Raw genomic sequence first — 21,329 nt, 5'->3', positions numbered from 1 at the left:
TCTTATATATTGCACTGGGGAAATACTTGGACCCAGAGTCTGCAGGAAGGTCCGTCCTACAACCTGATATGGGATGACATGTGGGAGACAGAAGTCTCCTGCTTAGCTCCATGTGAGAGACCCCAGCCCAGTGTATACCTGCATAAAGCTGTTCCAGCATCCTGCACCGCTACCTGTTTGCAGCATACACTCCCTGGTTGGTGAGTTGTATAGAACCCCAGTCCACTCCATTACCAGTGTACATGTAACAGTAAGTATGGCTATACTTCAATAAATAGACACCACTGGTTAAGTAGCTGGGTTGTTCATAGTTTGAGTAATCTGCTGGTATGTGCCTATAAAACTCTGCAATAACAACACCTGCACATATATCATTTCCAACATATATGAAAAGAAAGAGCTGCAGAAGGATTGGTGAGCTTCTCTCTGTATTTAAAGACTGCCAAAGAGAATGTGTGAGGCTGTCTGGGTTTTAGCACATTCCCCTCTGGAGCCAGCATGAAACATGCCTACTGTGCACAGTCCAGCACTGCAGCACCTAATGGCTGTGCTTTGTTGGAAGTAGGAGTAGGCACCAAAGAGACACCTCCTCAGCCCACTTTTGGCACCCTCTGGCTATGAGGCTTTTATAGCAAAAAGTTTAAATTACGTAATTAACATAAAAAAATCTGTGAACCCTCATAACATATTGAATTCCCTACAGGGAGGATACTGTATATGGACGGAGGAGTTTAAAATTTGGTAAAAAAAAAATTAAAGTGCCAAACTCCTGCCTGGATTCTCTATACCCCATCATCAGTGGTCAGCATAGGATGTAAAAGAAAATACATTTTACATTGCTTTATACTTAAAGTATGTGACTTTTCATGGTCTGTTAGTGTCCAAGTCAGTGTGTCATACAGTACAGTCCACTTAGGTACCTCAAACAATTCCTCAATAGATACTGCAAGATAAGTATTATCAGGGGCATGTACCCATGGAGAACAGGGCCTACAGACAATATCTTGAACTACTGTCACTAAGCACAATAAGGAAACTTAGATTTAAGATTGTGTGGAGTCTAGGACTTGGCAATGTTTTTATTTTAAGAAACAACTCTTGAGTATAGGTTCTTGGAGTCCCTTATGCCTATGATAGGCTTCTTGGAAAAGGAATGATTTAGGGATGAGAGTATGCTACTTTTCATTTACTACTATTTGAACAGTGTTCCTCAAGCTATTTCTAGCACATATATGATTTGAACTAAGTAATTGTCCTTGAACCATTTTTCATATAATCAATTCACTATTTTCTCCAAATGTTAATTTCACCAAAGGCAACCACCAAAAGTCACCTTATCAAAGTTCCTTTGCTTCTTGTCTAGTGCAGCAGCTGCAGCATTCGATCTTTCTACATCCATCATTAAATCATCCACTTCCATCTGCAATCTCTGCTTAGTCTTCTCCAGTGAAGAACACTTGGAGTTCAGAGCTTCAGCATGCTCCTCAGCTTCCTGAAGGCGTTGAGCTAGTTTCTTCCTATGAGTTAGTACAACACCTGTGATTGTCACAATGTACAAGCAATGCAAGGACAAATACCCCTTATTATTGCAGTCCTTATACAATCTAGGCATAAATGACAAACAATGGCATAAAACCTTCATTATCAATTTAACAAATGTTAAAGTGATAAATGTTTAAAATTGTAAGTTATTCTAAAATAATTTCCTGTTTGAGTCACAACTTTTTCCTCCAAAATGACCCAGGGTACATATATAGAGAGTATATAAATAATATATACAGTTTCTTGAAAACTGTAAAAAATGTTGTTCTAATAGTGTTGAAGGCTTATATGTTAGGGTCGATTAAACATTTGATGGCCATTTTTATTACTTACTTAGCTTCTTCCAGTTCCTCCGTACGTTGAATGGCATCTGTTTCATATTTAGTTCTCCACATGGCCATCTCATTGTTTGCTTTCGATAAAGTTCTCTGCATTTCTGCCTTGGTTTCTTGTTCTTCATCATATTGTTCACGTAGAAGATCACAGTCATGACGAGCCGATTGCAGAGCGTGAGCAAGGGCATTTTTAGCCTGCACAAAATCATAATATTATATTGCATATTATTTCATTTAATGCCAGTGTTCAACTTGTATACAATTCATCTAAATCAGTTCTTATAATGCAAAGTAGTTAAGGTGATCCATCTAGAAGATTCAATGGGATTAAAATGTTGGGTTATCCAAAAAATTTAGTCAAGGCTGGAGAGGAGGAGATCTGATAACCACAATAAAACAGAACACAAGTAAAATGATTTATGATCTCAAAACTTTGGAACATCAAGGTCTCCACATTGACTATGTAATCACTGCTTTTTTTGCAGTAACTCAGCAATTAACGTATTATAAATCGCACTCTACTTACTAATTAATTAGGGATCTTTGTGTTTTTATGTTTTTGTTTATTTTTATATTTACTTTTGTTTGTATTGAACATTATCTTTCCTTCATTATTACCATAATTTTTTCAGTATTTGCTCCACATATCTACTCTTGTATCCTTTTATCTCCCTACTTCATCCTCTTTCTGCCTTTCTACATTTTCCACATACATACTTTATTGGCATGAATCCATGTCATTAGATGTGGATATACTGTACATAAATTTGCTTCATAATGGCACATACTGTATGTCCTGTACAAAATGCACTGAAGAACCTGACCACACAGTGCAGTCTGTGTATGTCCTGTACAAAATGCATTGAAGAATATGACCACACAGTGCAGTCTTAACAACAGTCTGGGCAACCCCTTAACACGGCTTCCTTACTATGACATACCACCATGTCAATTTTGTTTTCTTTTTCCAGTGTTTTTATTTCATTCATAATTTATTATTTTTCCAGTGTTTCCATTATTTCACTTTACATATCTCCATAAACATATCCATTTACCTTTATTTAATTCTCATTTATTTATTTTACTTTACTTATTTTATTTATATTTAAATTTGTTATTAGTATATACAATTTTTTAATCATCCAATTTATTAGTAGTACATCAATTAGTGCTCTAGTTCTGTATTTCATACAGTAGTTAACATTATTCTCAGCAGTCAGTCACAATCTATGTGTAATTACCAAGTGATTACTATCTTCCAGTTATCCCACCACTGCAGGTAGTTATAGGCAAACTGTGACTTTAAATATACTTAAGAGAGTTGAGCATCCTCTTTACTTGTAATATTAATCAGTATCATTGATTTTTATTATTTTATCAGTATTTATGCACAAAGAAAACTGATATTATTCCATGCTTCTATTAAAGGCCTCTGCAACAAATATACAGTTTACAATTCTAATGATCAATATCCATTACTATGAGGGCATAAATAGTTTTGTGCCATTTTACCTTTGTTTCTTCTTCCAATAGTCTTCTAAAGTCCTCCACTTGTTGAGTAAAGGCCATTTTGCCTCTACTCAGGTGAGAAATCAAGGCTTCTTTCTCTTCCACCAAATGAGATAATGACCCTAAAATAAGATCAGGAAATTAGAAAGCAGGAAAAGAATGCCACTATTTTTAATTTTTTTTACATTTCCCAAACTAATCTGAGCTACAGGGCTAACAATTATGTTTCCATAGAACTTATTCACTCAACTCATAATATTCAAATTATAATATAGTGGCAGGTGTGTCACATCATTGGACACTGTAATACTACACAACTGCATTTAGCACAGCAGAAAATAATAATGTTGTTGGTACAATAATTAAAAAACAATGTTTCTAAAACCTACAACCTACAAATAATTTTAGCATTTGTAGGCAAATTTGAACTGCTCTCATAAATGGAAAATATTGTACATGATGTTTATAATACTGTATACTAACCATGCTCATTCTGTAGACGGGACTTATGAGCAGTAAGATCGTTTATGAGCCGAATATCATCATCATGCTGAGACTTCACCTCAGAGAGTTGATCCTCTAAGAGTCGGCACATCTTTTCTAAATTAGCCTAGGTAAGAATATAGATGGAAAGTTTTACATCCTGGGTATAGTGTGTGTTTAACCATTAGAAGACCTGAACATGTAATTAGAATTTAACCATTCTAATATAATTACAGTAATAATAAACCAGTTTACTTAAATTCTAGTGTTGAAGTGAAGGTTCAGGCAATAGTCATGTTTTGGGTTTTTTAACCCAGTGGTGAAGAGCAAATTTGTGGAAATGTATTTCTCAGTTTATGTAAATTACTGGACTAAGTTTGGTAACATTTTCTGATGAGACCGAAACTAATAAATTGGGTCTGATGCGAATTATATTAGATAATTGATAATTGATCATGTTAAAAATGCCAAACATGTAAATTAGAAACCTCTGTGATAAGTTATTGTTGGTTGCCTATCCAATGCTCATACCTTGGACTTGGAAACAGACTCCATGTTTCCAGCCAGATCATCAATCTCCATCTTCAATTCAGTCTTCTCTTTCTCAAGTTTTTGCTTGACACGCTGGAGGTTATCAATTTGCTCCCCTAGCTCAGCCATGTTATCAGCTTGTTTTTTCCGCAGGGTGGAGACAACTGATTCATGCTGCAATGTGATTTCTTCTAGATCTCGACGCAGTTTGTGGAATTCTGTCTCCCTTTTCTTATTCATCTCCAACTGAACGGCACCTGCTCCTCCAGCTTCTTCTAATTTCTCACTGATGTCTTCTAACTCTCTTGATAGTTCTGCCCGTTGCTTCTCAATTTTAGCACGAGATGTCCGTTCTGACTCAATTTCTTCATGCAGTTCTTCATTATTAGCCTTAAAGAACATAAAACATACAAGTTTAAACAAAGGCAAGACTGTTCAATGAGCAAGGATGAATTTGCATGTTAGACTAATTTCTCAAAGTGGGAAGGAATATCTCGAAGTATTGACGATATTATAATTTGTATAGAATGAATAAAATTATGGCTAACATGTACAGTAAATGGTTGATTCAATTAGATTGTCTATTGGTAAATGAAGTAACAAACTTGGACACCCTGTCCACTTGAAATTTACAGCATGAAGACAGTTTGGAAACCAGACTTTTAACTCATTTATCACAGTAATATAATTGCATTGTTCAGAACTATTTTATTGTGCTTGGTGCCCAAGAGACCACAAATAGTAACTTACACGGATTGAGAATTTCACTTCCTATGGCTCACCAAATAATATGCAAAAAAGAATGATCCCTACATATTAGTAGCTCAACAGTCAAGTAGAGGGATGTTATCTGGGAATATGATTTTGTTAATCTATGAATATTTGTTTTCACAATCTGCTGGGACACAAACAATTTAGGACAATACTGTTTTAAAACCAAAAAGTATAGTATTCTGTAGGCATTAAATACTACTGTAGTAACTCATGACTGAATTGGAAACACAACCTTCATTCCACTCACCCAGTTATGAAAGCATTGTAAGTGACTATGTAAGAGTTTCATAAGTTTAGAGAACCTATAGTTTCTATTTCATTCTAACGCAATGATGTGCCATAGGAAAATAAAGAGAGTGTGTGATTAATTATCCAAATTAGAAGCCAGAAAATCATATATGACCATAGTAAATGGTTATACCTGTAGCTCTTTAATTTTTTTCTGTAGTTGAACATTGATCATTTGTTCATCTTCAATTCTTCTTTGCAGTTCAGCTACTTCAAAGTCCTTCCTAGGGATCCCCAGAAATAAATCCATCAAATAAAAATAATTCCAAGGCTTACACCAAAACACGATACAATGAGGTATGCAGTCAAGAACAAGCTTTTACTGTTATCAAATTGGAGTATGCTTTTATATTTAAGTTTAAAGTTTCCAGCATCTATGTGCTGAAGCAAACATAAAGGAAAAAGTATTGTATTTTCACTCTTTCATCCACATTTGCCTCCTATCCATTGCTGAGCGTGGCCTTCCACTGGGAGAGTGCCTAGAGGAGGAATTGGGATACAACTAGGGTGCTGTGCTGCCACTCTCTCTTCCTATATACCCCAAATTCCACCACCACCATATTAAATCATTTTACGTATGACACTGCTCTGTTCCAAAAAAAATGGAACACTGTGACTCTTTATATATAATTAAATAAAGCTACAAAGTCATACAAATTATGTGAACAAGTAATGTACGAACTCTGGCCCCTCCAATCTGTATCAGTGATGTTACTTCCAGAGAGTTCCGGCACAGAAACCTATGGGGGCTGCTTTTGTAGTCATAAACAGAGGGACAGCGGCCCTCCTTATTACAGTACATCTAGGGGATTCTTACCTCTTGTGGGGATTCCCCAAAAACAGCTATATTAAATACATAATACATTTGACAGGCAATTTAAGAAATTAATATTTTAAGTATCCATAGTTATTCCATTAAATTGAGGAATTGGGTTTAATTGGGTTTAATTGGGAACATTTCTGAGTTAAGTAACCAGATTTATGAGACCTGTTATTTTTTTTTTAGTTATATCATACCATATTGCTAATGTGTTGCCTGAGACACAACGTCTGCATATATACAAGCTATCCATGCAATTATTGTAGTACCCGTGTACTTTTTATAAATATTGTGCAAAATAGCAACATACTGTATGCAAACTGTAGATAAGATAAAACATGTTCCTACTTTTTCAGCCTGTCTTCTGAATTCACTTTGTCGTTCTCAAAATCCATCATGGTTTCTTGGATCATCTTTAAATCACCCTCTAGTTTCCTCTTGGTTCTCTCCAGGTCAGTACACAATTTCTTCTCCTGCTCAAGAGCCCCTTCAAGCTTAAAAACACACAGATATAAAAAGCTAATTTTATTACATGTTAACATGCTGATCATTTCAACTTGGGTGTCATATTCTGAATTACCTGAGTCTTTTAGCAAGCTATTAATATTCTGACAAGTTTTAGTAGTATAAATGCTTAATAGGGTCAGAAATTTGTTATCTTTCTCATGAAATGAAGATGACATACATCATCTACTTGCTGTTCCAGTTTCATCTTCATTTTCGTGAGACTATTGACTTTGTCTTCTTCTGCCTGGAGGTCATCCAGGGTTTGCTGATGAGCCTCTTGGATGGCTTTCTTTTCCTTGCTGAGCTGGACAATTGAATCCTCTAGGGCAACTATCTCTTCAGTCAAGTTCTTCACCTAAGAGAGAACATGTTTATTATTTTCAATTTATACAAAATGTGGAGACCAAATACAGTGCAAATGGCTCACTCCCACTTATTCTTCTTTTTTATCTTATTACAGTTGTTATATGTTTATTGGAGTTTAGATTTTCACTATAATACACAACAAGCTCCTCATGTTAAGAATATTCATATACTTGGCAACAGTATTTTGTAAAACAATACCCTTAATTGAAGTATACTTAATTGAAGTATACAACAAAAACCTCATCATAAGCTCATTTTACAATTAAGGTTTTGAAATACAATTGAATATTAACCCCTGGGAATGCTACAGCTGAACTTTGCCTCATTAAGAAGAGAGATGGGCACTGTCTTCCACCAGTCCAGTGAGAAAAACTACATCTCCCAGAAAGCTACTGTAAAAAGGGGCAGAGCCTAATGGGTCTGTGTGTTGGATACTGGGAATCCCATGAGGAGATAGTGGAGCAGACCTGAGAGCATCATGGAAGATACTTGCTTTATAAGAAGCCCAGACAAGGTGACCCTAAGAAGAAGGGCACTGGATTGGTGGTCTAGGCAGAGACAGCTGACAGTCTTGTGGGATTTCAGACCAGGAAGAGCTGTGAACAGAACCTGTTGGGAAGTCGCAGTTTGGAGCTGAGGAGGAGGTTTGCATGCACCTCTATTTTGCAAGTACAGTAAGTCATATTGGAGGAGGATTCAAGTTCAGTTCCTGGGACACGCACTAGTGCAGATAAGTAATTACCTATCTTTCATATTGAAATTAGGGAACATATTTATCATCGAGCGATATTCTTGTTATAACACATTACTAATCTTAAATGGTGCTCCAACCACTCAGCTCCTTACTGACGTGTTTGAAAAATGACAGTTAGGAGCTGATTAGTTAACCATTTAAGATTAGTAATGAGTGATAGCAAAAATATCACTCGATGATAAATCTGGGCCTAAGTGTGGATTATAAAGGCTGAAGAATAAGGGATAGATAGATGGACAGGTACTGTAAATACTAAATATACACTAAGGGGTCTATTCATGTAGAACACGAAATGGCTCACGATGAATATCACTCTATATTGCATCAAATCGATGCGATATATAGTGATGTTTACTAGCCATTTATGTATACTTACCTCTCCGATGTCTTCATGTGCTGCCCGGCCCCTCCGCGATCCTTGGACGCAGTGAGAAGACAGACATATCGGGTACCCAATAGGTCTGTATACTCACTGCGCATCCGCCGGTGTCTGAGAGCAGCAGTCAGGTCAGACCTGCTGCAAAGGATGCTGGGAAAAGGGGGCGAGCCAGTGCCGGGTGCCAGGCAGACAGCAGGGAAGTATGCAGGCGTGTGATTCTGCTATTAATCACACTCACCATACAAAAGTATGGTTATGTGATGTAGGCATGGAGCGGGTACACCGCTGGAGAAGTAATACACTTCTCCACGGTAAGTTGCTCCATGAATTGCATGAAGCAGATAAGAGCCCTGATTTCAGCTAAACTGGCTCTTCTCTGCTTCATGAATAGACCCATTGTTTAATCAGTATTTGAGCCTATACCACGTAGTGCTCCCTCTGGTGGGAAAATAAAGTCCCAAGATACAATTAAGCAAGGACATGAGCTAAGGATTTTACAATTTGTTGCTACAGGAAAAGTTGCATACTGTGACTATTTTACCTTACTGCAAAGTGATTGACACATGGTGCTTCTATGCCACGCTGGCATCCATACATAAGGATCCCAACTTGCAGTGCACTGCTTCATCTATGTGGTGTGTCTAAGTGCTGCTGCCGGAATCGGTATAAAATACAGATGGACGGGATGCCGGCTATCAGTACACTGACATCGGCATCCCGATGGTTCAAATCCCGACAGGGGAATGGTAAGTAATGTTCCCCTGTCCTATTTACCCCCTAACCCTCCTTTCCTGCACCCTTATACTAACCCTCCCTACCCCGCACCCTAATCTTCCCGGTATTTGCCTAACCCTCCCCCCTTTGTGCCTAACCCTAACCCCCCCTGCCCAGAGCCTACCCTAACCTCACCCCTCCTGCAACCTAACCCTAAGTCCCCCTGGGCTGTCTAAACCTAACTCTCTGCCATTCCCCCGCGGCTCATACTGTACTTACCTTTCCTCAATGTCCTTACAATCGGGATGCCGTCTGATCCTGGCGTCGGTATCCCGAGTCATGTCGGGATTTCGACGTCGGTGTTGTCTTGGTGATCGGGATTCCAGTGCCAGGGTTTCCAGCAGACGGCATCCCAGTTATCGGGATCTTAACCGCATCCCCTGTTGCCTATGTGTATAGCTGGTGGTGTATTGTAGAAATATAAGTAAATACTGTATATACATACACCCCTTCAGATTATTCTCAGTATCAGGAGCTAGTAAGGTTAGCATCCGATAGATTGATCCAATTTATAAGCTGCTGATATTATTGATTTATTGAGAGTTAGGGGTCTATTTACTAAGCAGTGTTATGAGACAGAGTGAAAAGTGATAAGTCTGTGATAAGTGCCAGCCAATCAGCTCCCAACTGTTATCTCACAGGCTGTGTTTGAAAAATGACAGTTGGGAGCTGATTGGCTGGCACCTTATCACTTTCTTATCACTTTTCACTCTGTCTCCTAACACTGCTTAGTAACTAGACCTCTGTATGTTTTAACCTATTGTTCATATTAAACAGTAAGTCAAGGAGCTGCCACTCTACTTTCATCCACACTGCCTTGTTATTTCATACTATAGTATGCCAGATTATATATTTCTATAATACCACACAAGCTGCATTCAGTTGTTCAGTTAAATAAATGTGCCAGGTTGGCTTCTGCAGCACACAGTATGTTAGCACTGGGCAGGGGGTTTCCTGAATCTCCCCCTGGTGCATTTCCAGAACACTCCCCAGAAGAGAATGCCATGAGTTCAAGTACAGAGGTGAACATCATTTAACATATATACACCCTTACAATGTATACTACAGATTGGGGTGTTACAGAATATTTTAATTGCTGTGTCACATAAAGATCTGTGACATTTTAAGACAAGTTAACTTAATATTAGTTATGCTGCTTCAGATCAATAATACTATTAATGAAATTATGATCATGGCAATAATTATAATAATAATAGTAGTAATAACACATACCTTGTTCTCTATGATATGTTTGTCCTTCTCTACTTTGGCCAAAGTTAATTCAAGGTCATCAATGTCCTTCTTCAGCTCACTGGTCTCATCTTCCAATTTCCTTTTCTTGGCTGTGAGATCTGAACTCATTTCTTCTTCATCTTCCAGCCTGTCCATAAGATCCTTCACCTTTGCCTCCATCTGAATCTTACTCTTTATGAGCTCATCACACCTCTCTTCTGCATCGGACAAATTCTGATTTTCCTGTTTTATTAAAGAAAGAAGCAAATATATACATTAAACCACAGGTTCTCAAACTCGGTCCTCAGGACCCCAAACGGTTCGTGTTTTCCAGATCTCCTCGCAAAATCACAAGTGAAATAATTAGCTCCACCTGTGGATCTTTTAAACTGTGTCAGTGAGTAATGAATACACCTGTGCACCTGCTGGGTGACTTGGAAAACGTGACCTGTGTGGGGTCCTGAGGACAGAGTTTGAGAACCACTGCATTAAACAAATGATTTGTACATAGGGGAATTATGTTTTCAAAATGTAAATTATTGGGACTTACAGGACAACTGCACTTTAATATATAGCAGCTATACCCTCACCATGTAGCACATTGATTTACCTCGCCTAAAGTAGGAACTCTTCTGTTACCTGATGTTGTAAGCCAGTTGTATTTGATTTGTGTTTGGCTGACTTTCAATACAATGTCACCATGACGATGGTGCAACCCAGCGATGCGGCAACCGATGTAACGATACATTTTGCATGCCGTACACATTGCAGGATCCAGCGTACAACTGTGCAAGGTATCGTTACATGCTACAGCTACATGTAACTATACCGCGTCCTTTATTGGATCGGCTCATCTGAAGTGCAAATGGGATGATGCGGGGAATGACAGATCGGGTATACACACTATACAATGTGTACAAAATGTATCGCTCTGATCCACATTGGAACAATATATCATACAATACATCATATAGTGTGTAACAAGCTTTATAGCATGTAAACAGATGTTTATCATGTGCCCATTGTATGGAACATCTAATTTTAAATCATTACTTGGTAAGCATACAAGCATACTTATGTGAGCATACATGCTCATCACATAAACCATTAGTATAATATACTGATATATCATCAGTTCAATGACTGATTTTTGAAGTTCAATTCACAATCTAGCTCAGTTGGGAAGTATTGTGGAAGCATGAATACAGATTCAGTCATGCAAACTGAGTGACAGTGGAGTCCAGTGTCTGGTTTGAAGTGATGGAAATCCCAGGGTAACCCCCTATTTACTATGCTGAGGGACAAGGTATATTAAGATGAGTTGTTCATATGTGGACAATCCCTTTGAGAGGGACCTTTAAACTTCTCTCCTTTAAAGACCTAAGATCTGAGAATCTCTCTTGAGACTATCATGCGCAACCCAATGTTCCTTGGATCATGTCTGCCACATTCAGTGAGGATTGAGATGTTGAAATATGGAGTGCGCTACTGCACTGCCTTCATGAATGCTCCTTAGTTGAATCATTCTACCTAACCAAGATGGCCACCGTTTGGTCTAATGCACATGTGTGGTGCCATCTTGTTACTGTGTATAAGCACAACAGTGGGACATGTACATGTTCCACCAGAGACCCTGCTACATTATATGCTAACATATGGTAATTCAACAGGTGGTGTCTGTAGAAAAAAGGTGCCTCCTGTCTGAAGACACAGCATTGGATCACTATCACGCCCATTAGTGATGATGGCTGCAGTAATCACCCATCTGAGTAAGCTGGCCCTGGAGATCCCAGAAAATGGGTCAACACATTCCCCCCGTTTCCGGGAATGCAGGCCGGCTCCACTCACTCCCTGTCCCCATAAGGATTGGGGAACTGTGAGAAATCTTGCCGTAGAAGACCAGCACATGTGCAGTACAGATCCTGCGCACGCGCTGATCTTCTAACATATCTAGATGTACTCAAACCATCGGGTTTGCATACATCTCTGAATGAGGCCTATAATGCAAATTAGAGGCACCTCAATGTGGCATAATGTAGACTGGGGTCACTGTGTGTCTTAATGTGCAGCACGAATTTCGTAATGGTTAGCATTACTGTCTCACAGCATCGAGCTCCTGAGTTTGATTCCCACCACGGCCCTAACTGTGTGGAGTTTGTATATTCTCCGGTTTCCTCCCACAATCCAAAATTATACTGGTAGGTTGATTGGCTTCTGGCAAAAATTAACCCTAGTATGTTTGTGTGTGAACAATTTGGTTTTGACTAGGGTCTTTTCACCAAATTAGCGCAATTTCAAAATGATCCAATTGGCTATCCAAAATATGTGAGAGCCGGATAGCCAATATGATGCCGTTTTTGAGATAAGAACATAACCGAGTAAAACTGAACTGCTCATCTTTAGTAGAATTTGGGCGCTATAATGATGACCCACCTGTTTGGCAAACCTTTACATTTCTCCTGAATTTTTATACCTTCTTAAGAAATATATTCATTGGAAAACACTACTTTTACCGGATGATAGTAGTCTATTTTTGCCTCTAAGACGGTTTCCTATTTATAGATATCTGGTATATATTTAAAGCAAGACTGATATTATTTGTAAATAATAAAATTTATTATTTTATCTGTTTAAAAATATTACACACTGCACAATTGTGTCGTTACATGCTGTATGTTACTGCAGCGCTTAGCTCATTGCATTATCCCACCAGCTGTGCAGAGCAGGAGATGGGACGATGCCATGAACGACCATGGCCCGTATTCAAGTAGAAGCGAAAAGCCGAAATCCGAGAAAAAGTATCGGCGATTGCAACTTTTCGCCTGTTGAAAAAGTATTGCCGTATTCAATTCAATCAGTTTTTCGCGTACGCGGAAATGCAATGTAATAGACAAAAAATATTGGCCTCTGAATAGGTGGAGAAAAGAAGTGCAACATTTTTGTTTGGGGGTGCAAAGGTGGGGAAGCCTCTCAGAACCCTTGGGACAGCCCCAAATGGACAACTGCGTCAAAAAATTCCTAAAAAAAATTAAGAACACCCCAAAAAAGCACTTTAAATTTGGGGGTGAAAAAGGGCAAAGAGGGGGGACAAGTTCACAAAATAAGGTTCTGGGGGTGCGCTAAGAAGGGGTCAAGTGTTTGGGGGATTGCAGGTGCATTTTTGGGGGTGGAATTTCACTTTATTTAAAAGTTCACTTTAGAGACATTAAAATATGCTAGCACCCATTTTCAGGTACCCCAAATTTGACAGAACTACTTATTTCCACCTAAAAATACCGCTTTATGCCATTCTACACCACTTGTGCAAAGACGCTAATTAGTGGTAATTGTACCAACTTATGTACCCCAAACAGTTTTATTAGGGCTAATCAGGCACTACTACATTGAGCCCCAATGTTTCTGCATCTTATTGGGGGAGTTCAGGCTGATTTCCCTGAATCTGACACCACTTTTTGCCTGTTTTGACTTTGCGTGTCTCCGTTTTTGCGTCTTTTGGAATTGAATACGGCGAATAGCAGGGGCGCGCACGATAAGTTTCCGCAGCTAAAATATGCCATGTAAGCGAAAAGTCCGGCAGGCAAAACTTTATCGCGGATGCAAAACTAATTGAATATCACCCCATGTGGCATGTGTGGACTATCCCTGGCAGTATAGTATTGCTGAGCATCCGGAGTAACCTGAGGGTTACTCAGATGTCCAAAACTGCGACCAATGGTTGCGATGTTGATCCGATGCTACAGATGCATAGGCAAACGCAGGGGTGGTTTCCGTCTACCTGGAAACCCCCCTCCCCAGCCCACACCATGACCACAATAGAAATAGTAATATAATAGATTGTTACTAGTGCTGCATGTTCTTCTCAGTATCACAAATTTAATAATTAGCACTACCTGTGGATCTTTTAACATGTATCAGCCAGTGATAAAGAACCTGTGCACCAACTAGGTGATCTGGATAACATGCACTGTTAGGGATGCACTGCTATAGAGCCCAATCTGTACATATAAGTCCAGGGCAGTGCTAGGTTCCTCTGCTGTGCCCCCAGGCTCCCGGACTTGCTCTAATACTCTGGAATGTAAAATAAAACCATACAGCTCAGACAGGATGGTCTTACTGCCGCATTTAATGGGTTACTGTGATCGCTGCTCCTCTATATGCTGGAATTATGACACACAATATACTTTGTATGACGCATATTAAAGTTGGTTACATACTAATTCTGCCCTCTTCATGGACTGGCCACACTCACTATAAAATCAAGCATTTGGAAACCCCCCTCTAGAAATCCTGCGTTTGCCACTGGGATGCAGGCACGGGATCAGAGAATCGGGCAGTGAGCATACTCATACACAAGACACCTACCGTGACTTTTGTATATATTCAGAGGTGGACACAAATGTTGCTGTCGCTGCATCTTCGTATACGGCGGCGGCGGCGACATTTGCCTCCACATCTGATCACTAATTGTGAATTAGTGGTGATTTAATCTATCACTAGCTTCACCATTCTCTTGTGAATGGTAAAACACAATTTCCTGTGAACAAGTTACAGAGCTATTATGCTGTATAGATGGTGAAGATTCCCATAAGTCTATACACAAACAAATCTATAGAATCATTCATCAATTTGTGCATTAGACTACTGGATAAAATGATTGCAGGTACCACTCTTATGGTGCGTTCACACGGTCCGATATCTATGAACGATATGAATGATAACGATATTGTTCAACGATAAATCGTTCATATCGTTCATTTTTATGCAGTGAACGATCAACGAATGACCAACGATGCGCGTTCCCACATGATTGATAACGATATCTATGGTCTTCTGTACATGCATTTCATCACGATTTGCATGTTCAGAGATGTGGCAGGATGGCTTCACTGAAAGATATCTATCATAGATATCTATCAGTGTGTACACCCAATATCATTTGTACTGCACTACAGAAAGTTTAAGGGAAATCGTTCAGCGATATTGTTGGTTCTGCAGATCGTAACGTGTGTATGCAGCTTTAGAATGAAAGGCAGTTCCATACAATTAATATTGAAGGTAGAACTAGACCTGTCACTATAATAATATGTCAGTCACCCATAAAGTGTACTACAAAATAGCAACTGTTTTGCTACAGACGACACGCTTCTAATCTTTAATGAAACAGGATAAGAGTAGTATTTAAACCTGAGAGAATTAGGAGGTGTGAAATACCCAGTGAGTGGTTCTCTGCCCATTGCTATTTACGTAGGCTAAAATTACTCTTAGTGAAGTACTTTAGAATTATTAGTCACCTTGGAGGCGAAAAGCAATATATACTAACATACCCTCCAACTATACCGTTTTAGCCAGTACAGTACCGTTTTTTTAATGGTCTGTACCGGCAAATGGGCTGTACAATATCCCAATTTCTTTAGCAGCACTGCTGGGACACTGGACTCCCACAGCGCTGCTGAGTGACAGGCGGCTCCGTCCTCTGTGGTTCTCTGCAGTCTGCACTGATGCTGACGTAATGACAACATCACGCCAACGCCGGTGTACAGAAGGGCAAGGTAGTGTTAGACTAAGTTTTAAACTAGCCAGCGTCAGCCAGTGTAGAGGGAGTCTGTGTTTATACACAAGGTATGAACCAGCCAGCGCCAGTGTGTAGTGAAGAATCTTAAGGAAGAAAGTCCAACTACTTGCCAGCTGCACTATCCGCATGTAAGAGAAAAAAGCACAGCTTGTTCGTAGGAACTCAAAAAAACAAAGCCCCAGTGATATAAATAGATAAACTTCAAAGTGAACAGTAACAGTAACCAGCCAGCGCCAGCTGCCTCCAGTCCAGTGTACAGTACCCGTGGATATGCCCCTTTATCTGTAACCACACCCCTTTATATGTGGCCACGCCCCTGTATCGGTTTTCAACTGTGAAATGTTGGAGGGTATGTACTAAACTATAAACTAATCTGTTCTGTATTGGTTAATGGATGGGGCTCCGCAAAGAGCAGTATGTATTGTGTACTTGTTGTCTTTCTTTTTGTTAAGTAATAAGAATTAAAAGCTGGAAGACTGAAAAATGCATTTAAGTGTATAATAAATTGGCACGAGGGTGTTAGGGAATATTTATTTAAGTGTATTTATGACTTTTCCACAGTGTTTGTGTGTATTTTTTAAACAATATATATATATATATATATATATATATATATTTATTTATTTTTTTGCCACTATAGATCCTAGCCGGTGCTTTTTTGCAGGCCTATTTTCTATGGGGAATTCAATCCTGTGTTGGACAACTTGATTATGTGTCACATAGGAGGACCCCAAGGTTCCCCTTTTTAAAGTGTGACCAGCCCAGCCTGTCCTAGCCTAGTTCTGTTTGTAGTCAGTCTTGTGCCCCTTGCAATTGCCACAACCATCCTATACTATGAGTGCCATTTTTAATGGCCCATAATCTGCAAATATATGTAATTTCCAGGAGATAGTGTATAGTGAATGAATCTGAATCCATATATAGTATGACCCTGTTTTGATTCAACTCATTTACTCGCTTTAGCGATTTACTGTATATGGGATGCTGGTTCCTAATTAACCCTGACTAGAGTTTAGGGAGTAGGGATTAGTCATTATACTTGCTACATACACAGACTGTAAGCTCTCATCTGCAGGGCCCTCTTCCCATGTACTTTTCCTTCCTGCACTTATACCATCATCTCCTCCACGCTGCCAACAATGCCACCAAACCTATGGGTTCTGCCGACGCTGCTTATTTGGGTATTATGACTGATGATGTTTATAAACCTTGTAGTCTATATTCTGCAATGTTTTGTACTGTAAATCAATTTTGTTCTTATTTTGTTCATACTGCATGTGTTTATGTACTTTGTAAGGCGTTGCAGACCCCTTGTGGTGCCATATAAATTAAGGATAATAATAATAATAACAATAATAATAATAATAATAATAATAATAAAAAATGCACATTAGTGAGTATTTTATGGTATTTATTAAATATTTTAGGGAAAAAGGGGTCTGGACTGCACACCCTAGCTCTTTCTATTGGGATGTGCTACCTAGCTGAGACTTAGTACTACAACATAGAACACAGGAGGAGAGCCGATGCACCATACAACCATTAATAATTATACATCATACAGTATACAAGGTTTTTGGCATAAATTTGGCCAAAGTTATGAGCTTACCCACCAACGTCAAGGTAACCTCATCGGGTAAGTCTCTAACATTATAGTGGTTCAGGTCTGGGGTCGTGGGGCACCCCCAAACCAACCAAGCCAAACCACCCCAGGGTACCACACAAATAAAAAATAGCAGTGAAGTGTTAGGTAAGTGAAAGTGGCTGCTTAGTGTTAGAAGTGTTAGTAAAATAAAAAATAAATGTGTAAAAATGTAACATAAATAAGGGAACATCGGCCGGCTAAGGTGACCCATGGGATCACGCAAGCCGCCCGCCACAGATGAGAGGAAGAAGCCAGGAAATCTCCCTCAGTCGACGGAGATCCTGGTCTCTTTCCTACTCCCCATACTGCAACGGCAGTGACATGCCTCCGTGGCCATCGCCGCCCCCTCCCCGCCCACAAATGGCAGCAGACTGTCAATCACTGACAGTCTGCTGCCAGTCTGCATGCGGGATCGCAGACCCATTCTGCACATGAGCAGAACGGGTCAGGGGCCTGCTGAATAAGGCCCTAAGTTGTGGTTTATCTTAGAGAGGGATAGCGGTTCCCTTTTTGGGAGATGCTTTGGATAAATACAGTAAGTGTCAGGTTTTGTCCTGCAGCAGATACCATGAGGTCACCATCCTAAGGATGTGGGAGGGGCTTGGGCGGCTTGTAGTAGTGTTGCAAAGTGATCTTATTCTTTTAATAGAGCAGCAGTGGGATAATGAGTTAACATTGTACAATGGATCTTACGTTCATAGGTCTGAAAACTTTTTTAATTTTCAGATTTAGATAGGGTTGTATGTGTACTATGTTCAAGAACTGTGCAAATACAGAATTCAGTACTACATTTAGGTTGAAGAGCATGATTTACCTAACCAAAGCTGGCTATATTTGTACCTACCGAATGCACTTGCAGTAGGAGGTCATTTTTTTCCTGCGTTAGGGACACCAGTTTTTCTTCAATTTCTTTTCTTCGTGTTTCTGATTTTGCCAATTCCTCTTTGGTCTTTTCAAGTTCTTCTTTAAGATTCTGCATTTCTTTTTCTGTCTCTGCACTCTTCAGCAGTGGCTTAATCTTGAAATACAATTTCATCCATGGCCAGTGCTTAACATTCATAAATGCTCGAATATTGTACTGAATAGTTGTTATAGCGTCTCTGTCAAAACATTGCAAAGCAAACAAAACAGATGTACTGTAAGCCCTTCTGCACCACTGGAGGTTTCCGACCTCTAAGAGTTTGCGTTACAATTAGTCCTTACATACTAAAGGGGAGACACACATTTACAGAGTAGACTAACCCTCAAGCAACTGCACTAAAATTATAATTGTTGACCATGATCAACATGTGTGTGATATAGTTATACAGCCCTGACAAATTTTCCTGTAAATCGTAACAATAAGTGCATAGGAAGGATTCTCCATACACTCAAGAGTACTGAGAACCTGGGTATTTTAATCTATCATAACAGCATTATTAGAATAACTAGAGCAAAATATATTAATTAAAAATCTAAATCTTACCTACCTTGTTAGTTTCTATAGTGAAAACCAAGACAACATGTCTGAGGCTACACTTCAAATTGTAATAATATTTATATTTGGAGAATACAGATGTTTGTAATTATAGTCACTGTAGATTTGGCTATCAAGTTCTTTGTGACTTAGCAGTACTTTCTCCACATGTCACACATTTCCAAAAAAGAAAGAAATCAAGTATAGGATAAATGTAACCACAAGGAACTTCTACTTTCCCTGTCCAAATACTGTACTTATCAGAGCTTGGAGAGAGATATAATTGTGACAGACACAGGACCTCATTCAGAGGCGGTCGCAAGAAGCGATCGCTCTCTCTGAATGAGGGCGGGCGCTTCTTTTTTTTGGTGCGGCCTCCTGGTCGCAAGCTAAGCTGTGGGTTACCACCTACAGCTTAGCTAGCGACCAGGGTGATGGTCGCGATGGTGATCACCATCGCGACCATCGGGGCTTGCGACCAGACCCTAAGGTTGGGTCTGGGCACTCGCAAGCCCCAGGGAGTTTTCTGCTCTGATGGAGCAGGAAGCTCCCCACTGACATCACTGATGATGTCAGTGCGGCCGCTCACAAAACGGTAGGTGTTCCTTAAGGAATGCCTCCGTTTTGGAAACCACCCCCCGGCCTGCCTACAAAAAGGGGCGAGCTGTCGATCAACATCGACACCCGCCCCTTTTGTAGCGAGCTCCGGAGCGAGAGAGTTTCTCTCTCGCTCCGGGGATTGCGCACGCGCAGTGCGGCCGCTGCGCATGCGCAAGGCTACCCATCGACCCGGTTGCGAGCACATCGGTGCTTGCAACCAGGTCTGAATGACCCCCACAGTACCAACAATTCAGCTCCTAACTGTAATTTTTCAAACACAGCCTGTAAAATGTAAGTTAGCACCTGATTGGTTAGTATTTTATCTCTCACAATTGTATCTCTCTCCAAGCTTTGATAAATACCCCCCTATTTATTTTGTCTTCTTGTGGCAGTGTACATATCATTTTGTCTGCATGTGTTCAAGGCACACAATAAATTAAATGGTAAAATGTTATGCTCTATATCACAGGTTCTCAAACATGGTCCTCAGGACCCCAAACAGTGCATGTTTTCCAGATCTCCTCACAGAATCGCAAGTGAAATAATTAGCTCCACCTGTGGAACTTTTAAAATGTGTCAGTGAGTAATGAATACACCTGTGCACTTGCTGGGTTACCATGAAAATGTGACCTGTGTGGGGTCCTGAGGACCGAGTTTGAGAACCACTGCTCTCTATGATAAAATACTAATAATGTGGCGGATTTTACCTAGGGCAGTGGGCTGCTGCCCCCCAAGTAAAATCCGCTACTTTAGTGAGCCAGTTGCAGTCTGTGACTACATTGGTTTCACTATGACATGGAGGTGGCTTCCCATTGGAAGCGCCACCTGCCAGACACGCAAAGGACAGGGACTGCCAGTCCAGGCTGTGATTAGCACTTGAAGCCGCTGCTCTGCCTTTTGGGCAGCCCTTCACAGCTTCTCAGGACTGCTACAAATGCAGCTCCCAGTGTTATGTGCATGCGTGGCGCCACTGTGGCTCATGCGCAAGCACTGGTCCCAGCGCCTGCCAGATTCACTGCGCAGGAGCCGTGACCCAGCCGGCCATGGCCAGACTAGCAGCAGCGGCAGCCCCCCTCAGGTAAGAGGGCAGAAGCCGCTGCTGATGTCTAAACATTTTACCTTCTTTGTATCATCTTCTTGAACTCTTCTCTCATGAGATATCCTCTACATATAGCTTGGGTACGCGTGATCAGCGATGCCAGACGCTCGTCTCTCATCTCTTCCAGAAGACCAAGAAGTCCTGCTTTGAAGAAGACCTACAGTAGAATAACATTTTCCACATGTTTATATATAGAGGACAGTACTAGCTGGTATAAGTCTATGTGAGTTTGATGTATATTTTATGGCATAGAATAGGACGTTAAAGATACGGAGATGATCACCATGTATTTTAGATACATAGGGCAGTAATACACAATGTCATAATAGCCTGTGATTTAGGAAGGTGTCTGATAAGGGATGGGGAGCCCAAAAGATTGTGTGTTGCACAAGATATATGTGCAAGAAATATGTCCAAGACAATAATACAAACCTTTGTGTGGCCAAACTTGTACTGGGTGTGATCAATGTCTAAAGAGCCAAGCAGCTTCTCACAGGCCTTCTTACTGTCAATGAAATGGCCATCAGGTATGGCACTGGCATTCAGGACCTTATACCTAGCATGGGAACGAGAATGTATATAAAACGTCTTTATTAAAAAAGTTATCAATAACTCTAATGACTAATTTTCTTTATCTATTGCTTACTAGCAGGAGTTGATAT

General features: G+C 40.0%; 1 protein-coding gene across 1 annotated transcript in view; it reads right to left on the bottom strand.

The window, feature by feature from the left end:
* LOC148511903 (myosin-4-like) overlaps nucleotides 1-21,329 on the bottom strand; it is a 60,616-nt gene that overhangs the window by 22,533 nt on the left and 16,754 nt on the right. The window contains exons 18-29 of the mRNA XM_088482739.1: nucleotides 21,100-21,223; nucleotides 20,688-20,824; nucleotides 18,357-18,612; nucleotides 10,296-10,538; nucleotides 6,968-7,144; nucleotides 6,631-6,776; nucleotides 5,596-5,686; nucleotides 4,401-4,790; nucleotides 3,870-3,996; nucleotides 3,390-3,508; nucleotides 1,876-2,072; nucleotides 1,334-1,517 (exon numbers count right to left, since the gene is read on the bottom strand). Coding sequence (XP_088338865.1) covers nucleotides 1,334-1,517; nucleotides 1,876-2,072; nucleotides 3,390-3,508; nucleotides 3,870-3,996; nucleotides 4,401-4,790; nucleotides 5,596-5,686; nucleotides 6,631-6,776; nucleotides 6,968-7,144; nucleotides 10,296-10,538; nucleotides 18,357-18,612; nucleotides 20,688-20,824; nucleotides 21,100-21,223 — 2,191 coding nt within the window. The remainder of the gene's footprint in view (nucleotides 1-1,333; nucleotides 1,518-1,875; nucleotides 2,073-3,389; nucleotides 3,509-3,869; nucleotides 3,997-4,400; nucleotides 4,791-5,595; nucleotides 5,687-6,630; nucleotides 6,777-6,967; nucleotides 7,145-10,295; nucleotides 10,539-18,356; nucleotides 18,613-20,687; nucleotides 20,825-21,099; nucleotides 21,224-21,329) is intronic.

This window comes from Taudactylus pleione, unplaced genomic scaffold (genome assembly GCF_031769625.1).
Source record: "Taudactylus pleione unplaced genomic scaffold, aTauple2 ptg000290l, whole genome shotgun sequence".
NCBI classification, from domain to species: domain Eukaryota; kingdom Metazoa; phylum Chordata; class Amphibia; order Anura; family Myobatrachidae; genus Taudactylus; species Taudactylus pleione.
The sequence above is the reverse complement of the archived record's forward strand: the minus strand, read 5'-3'. Positions and strand labels throughout refer to the sequence as shown.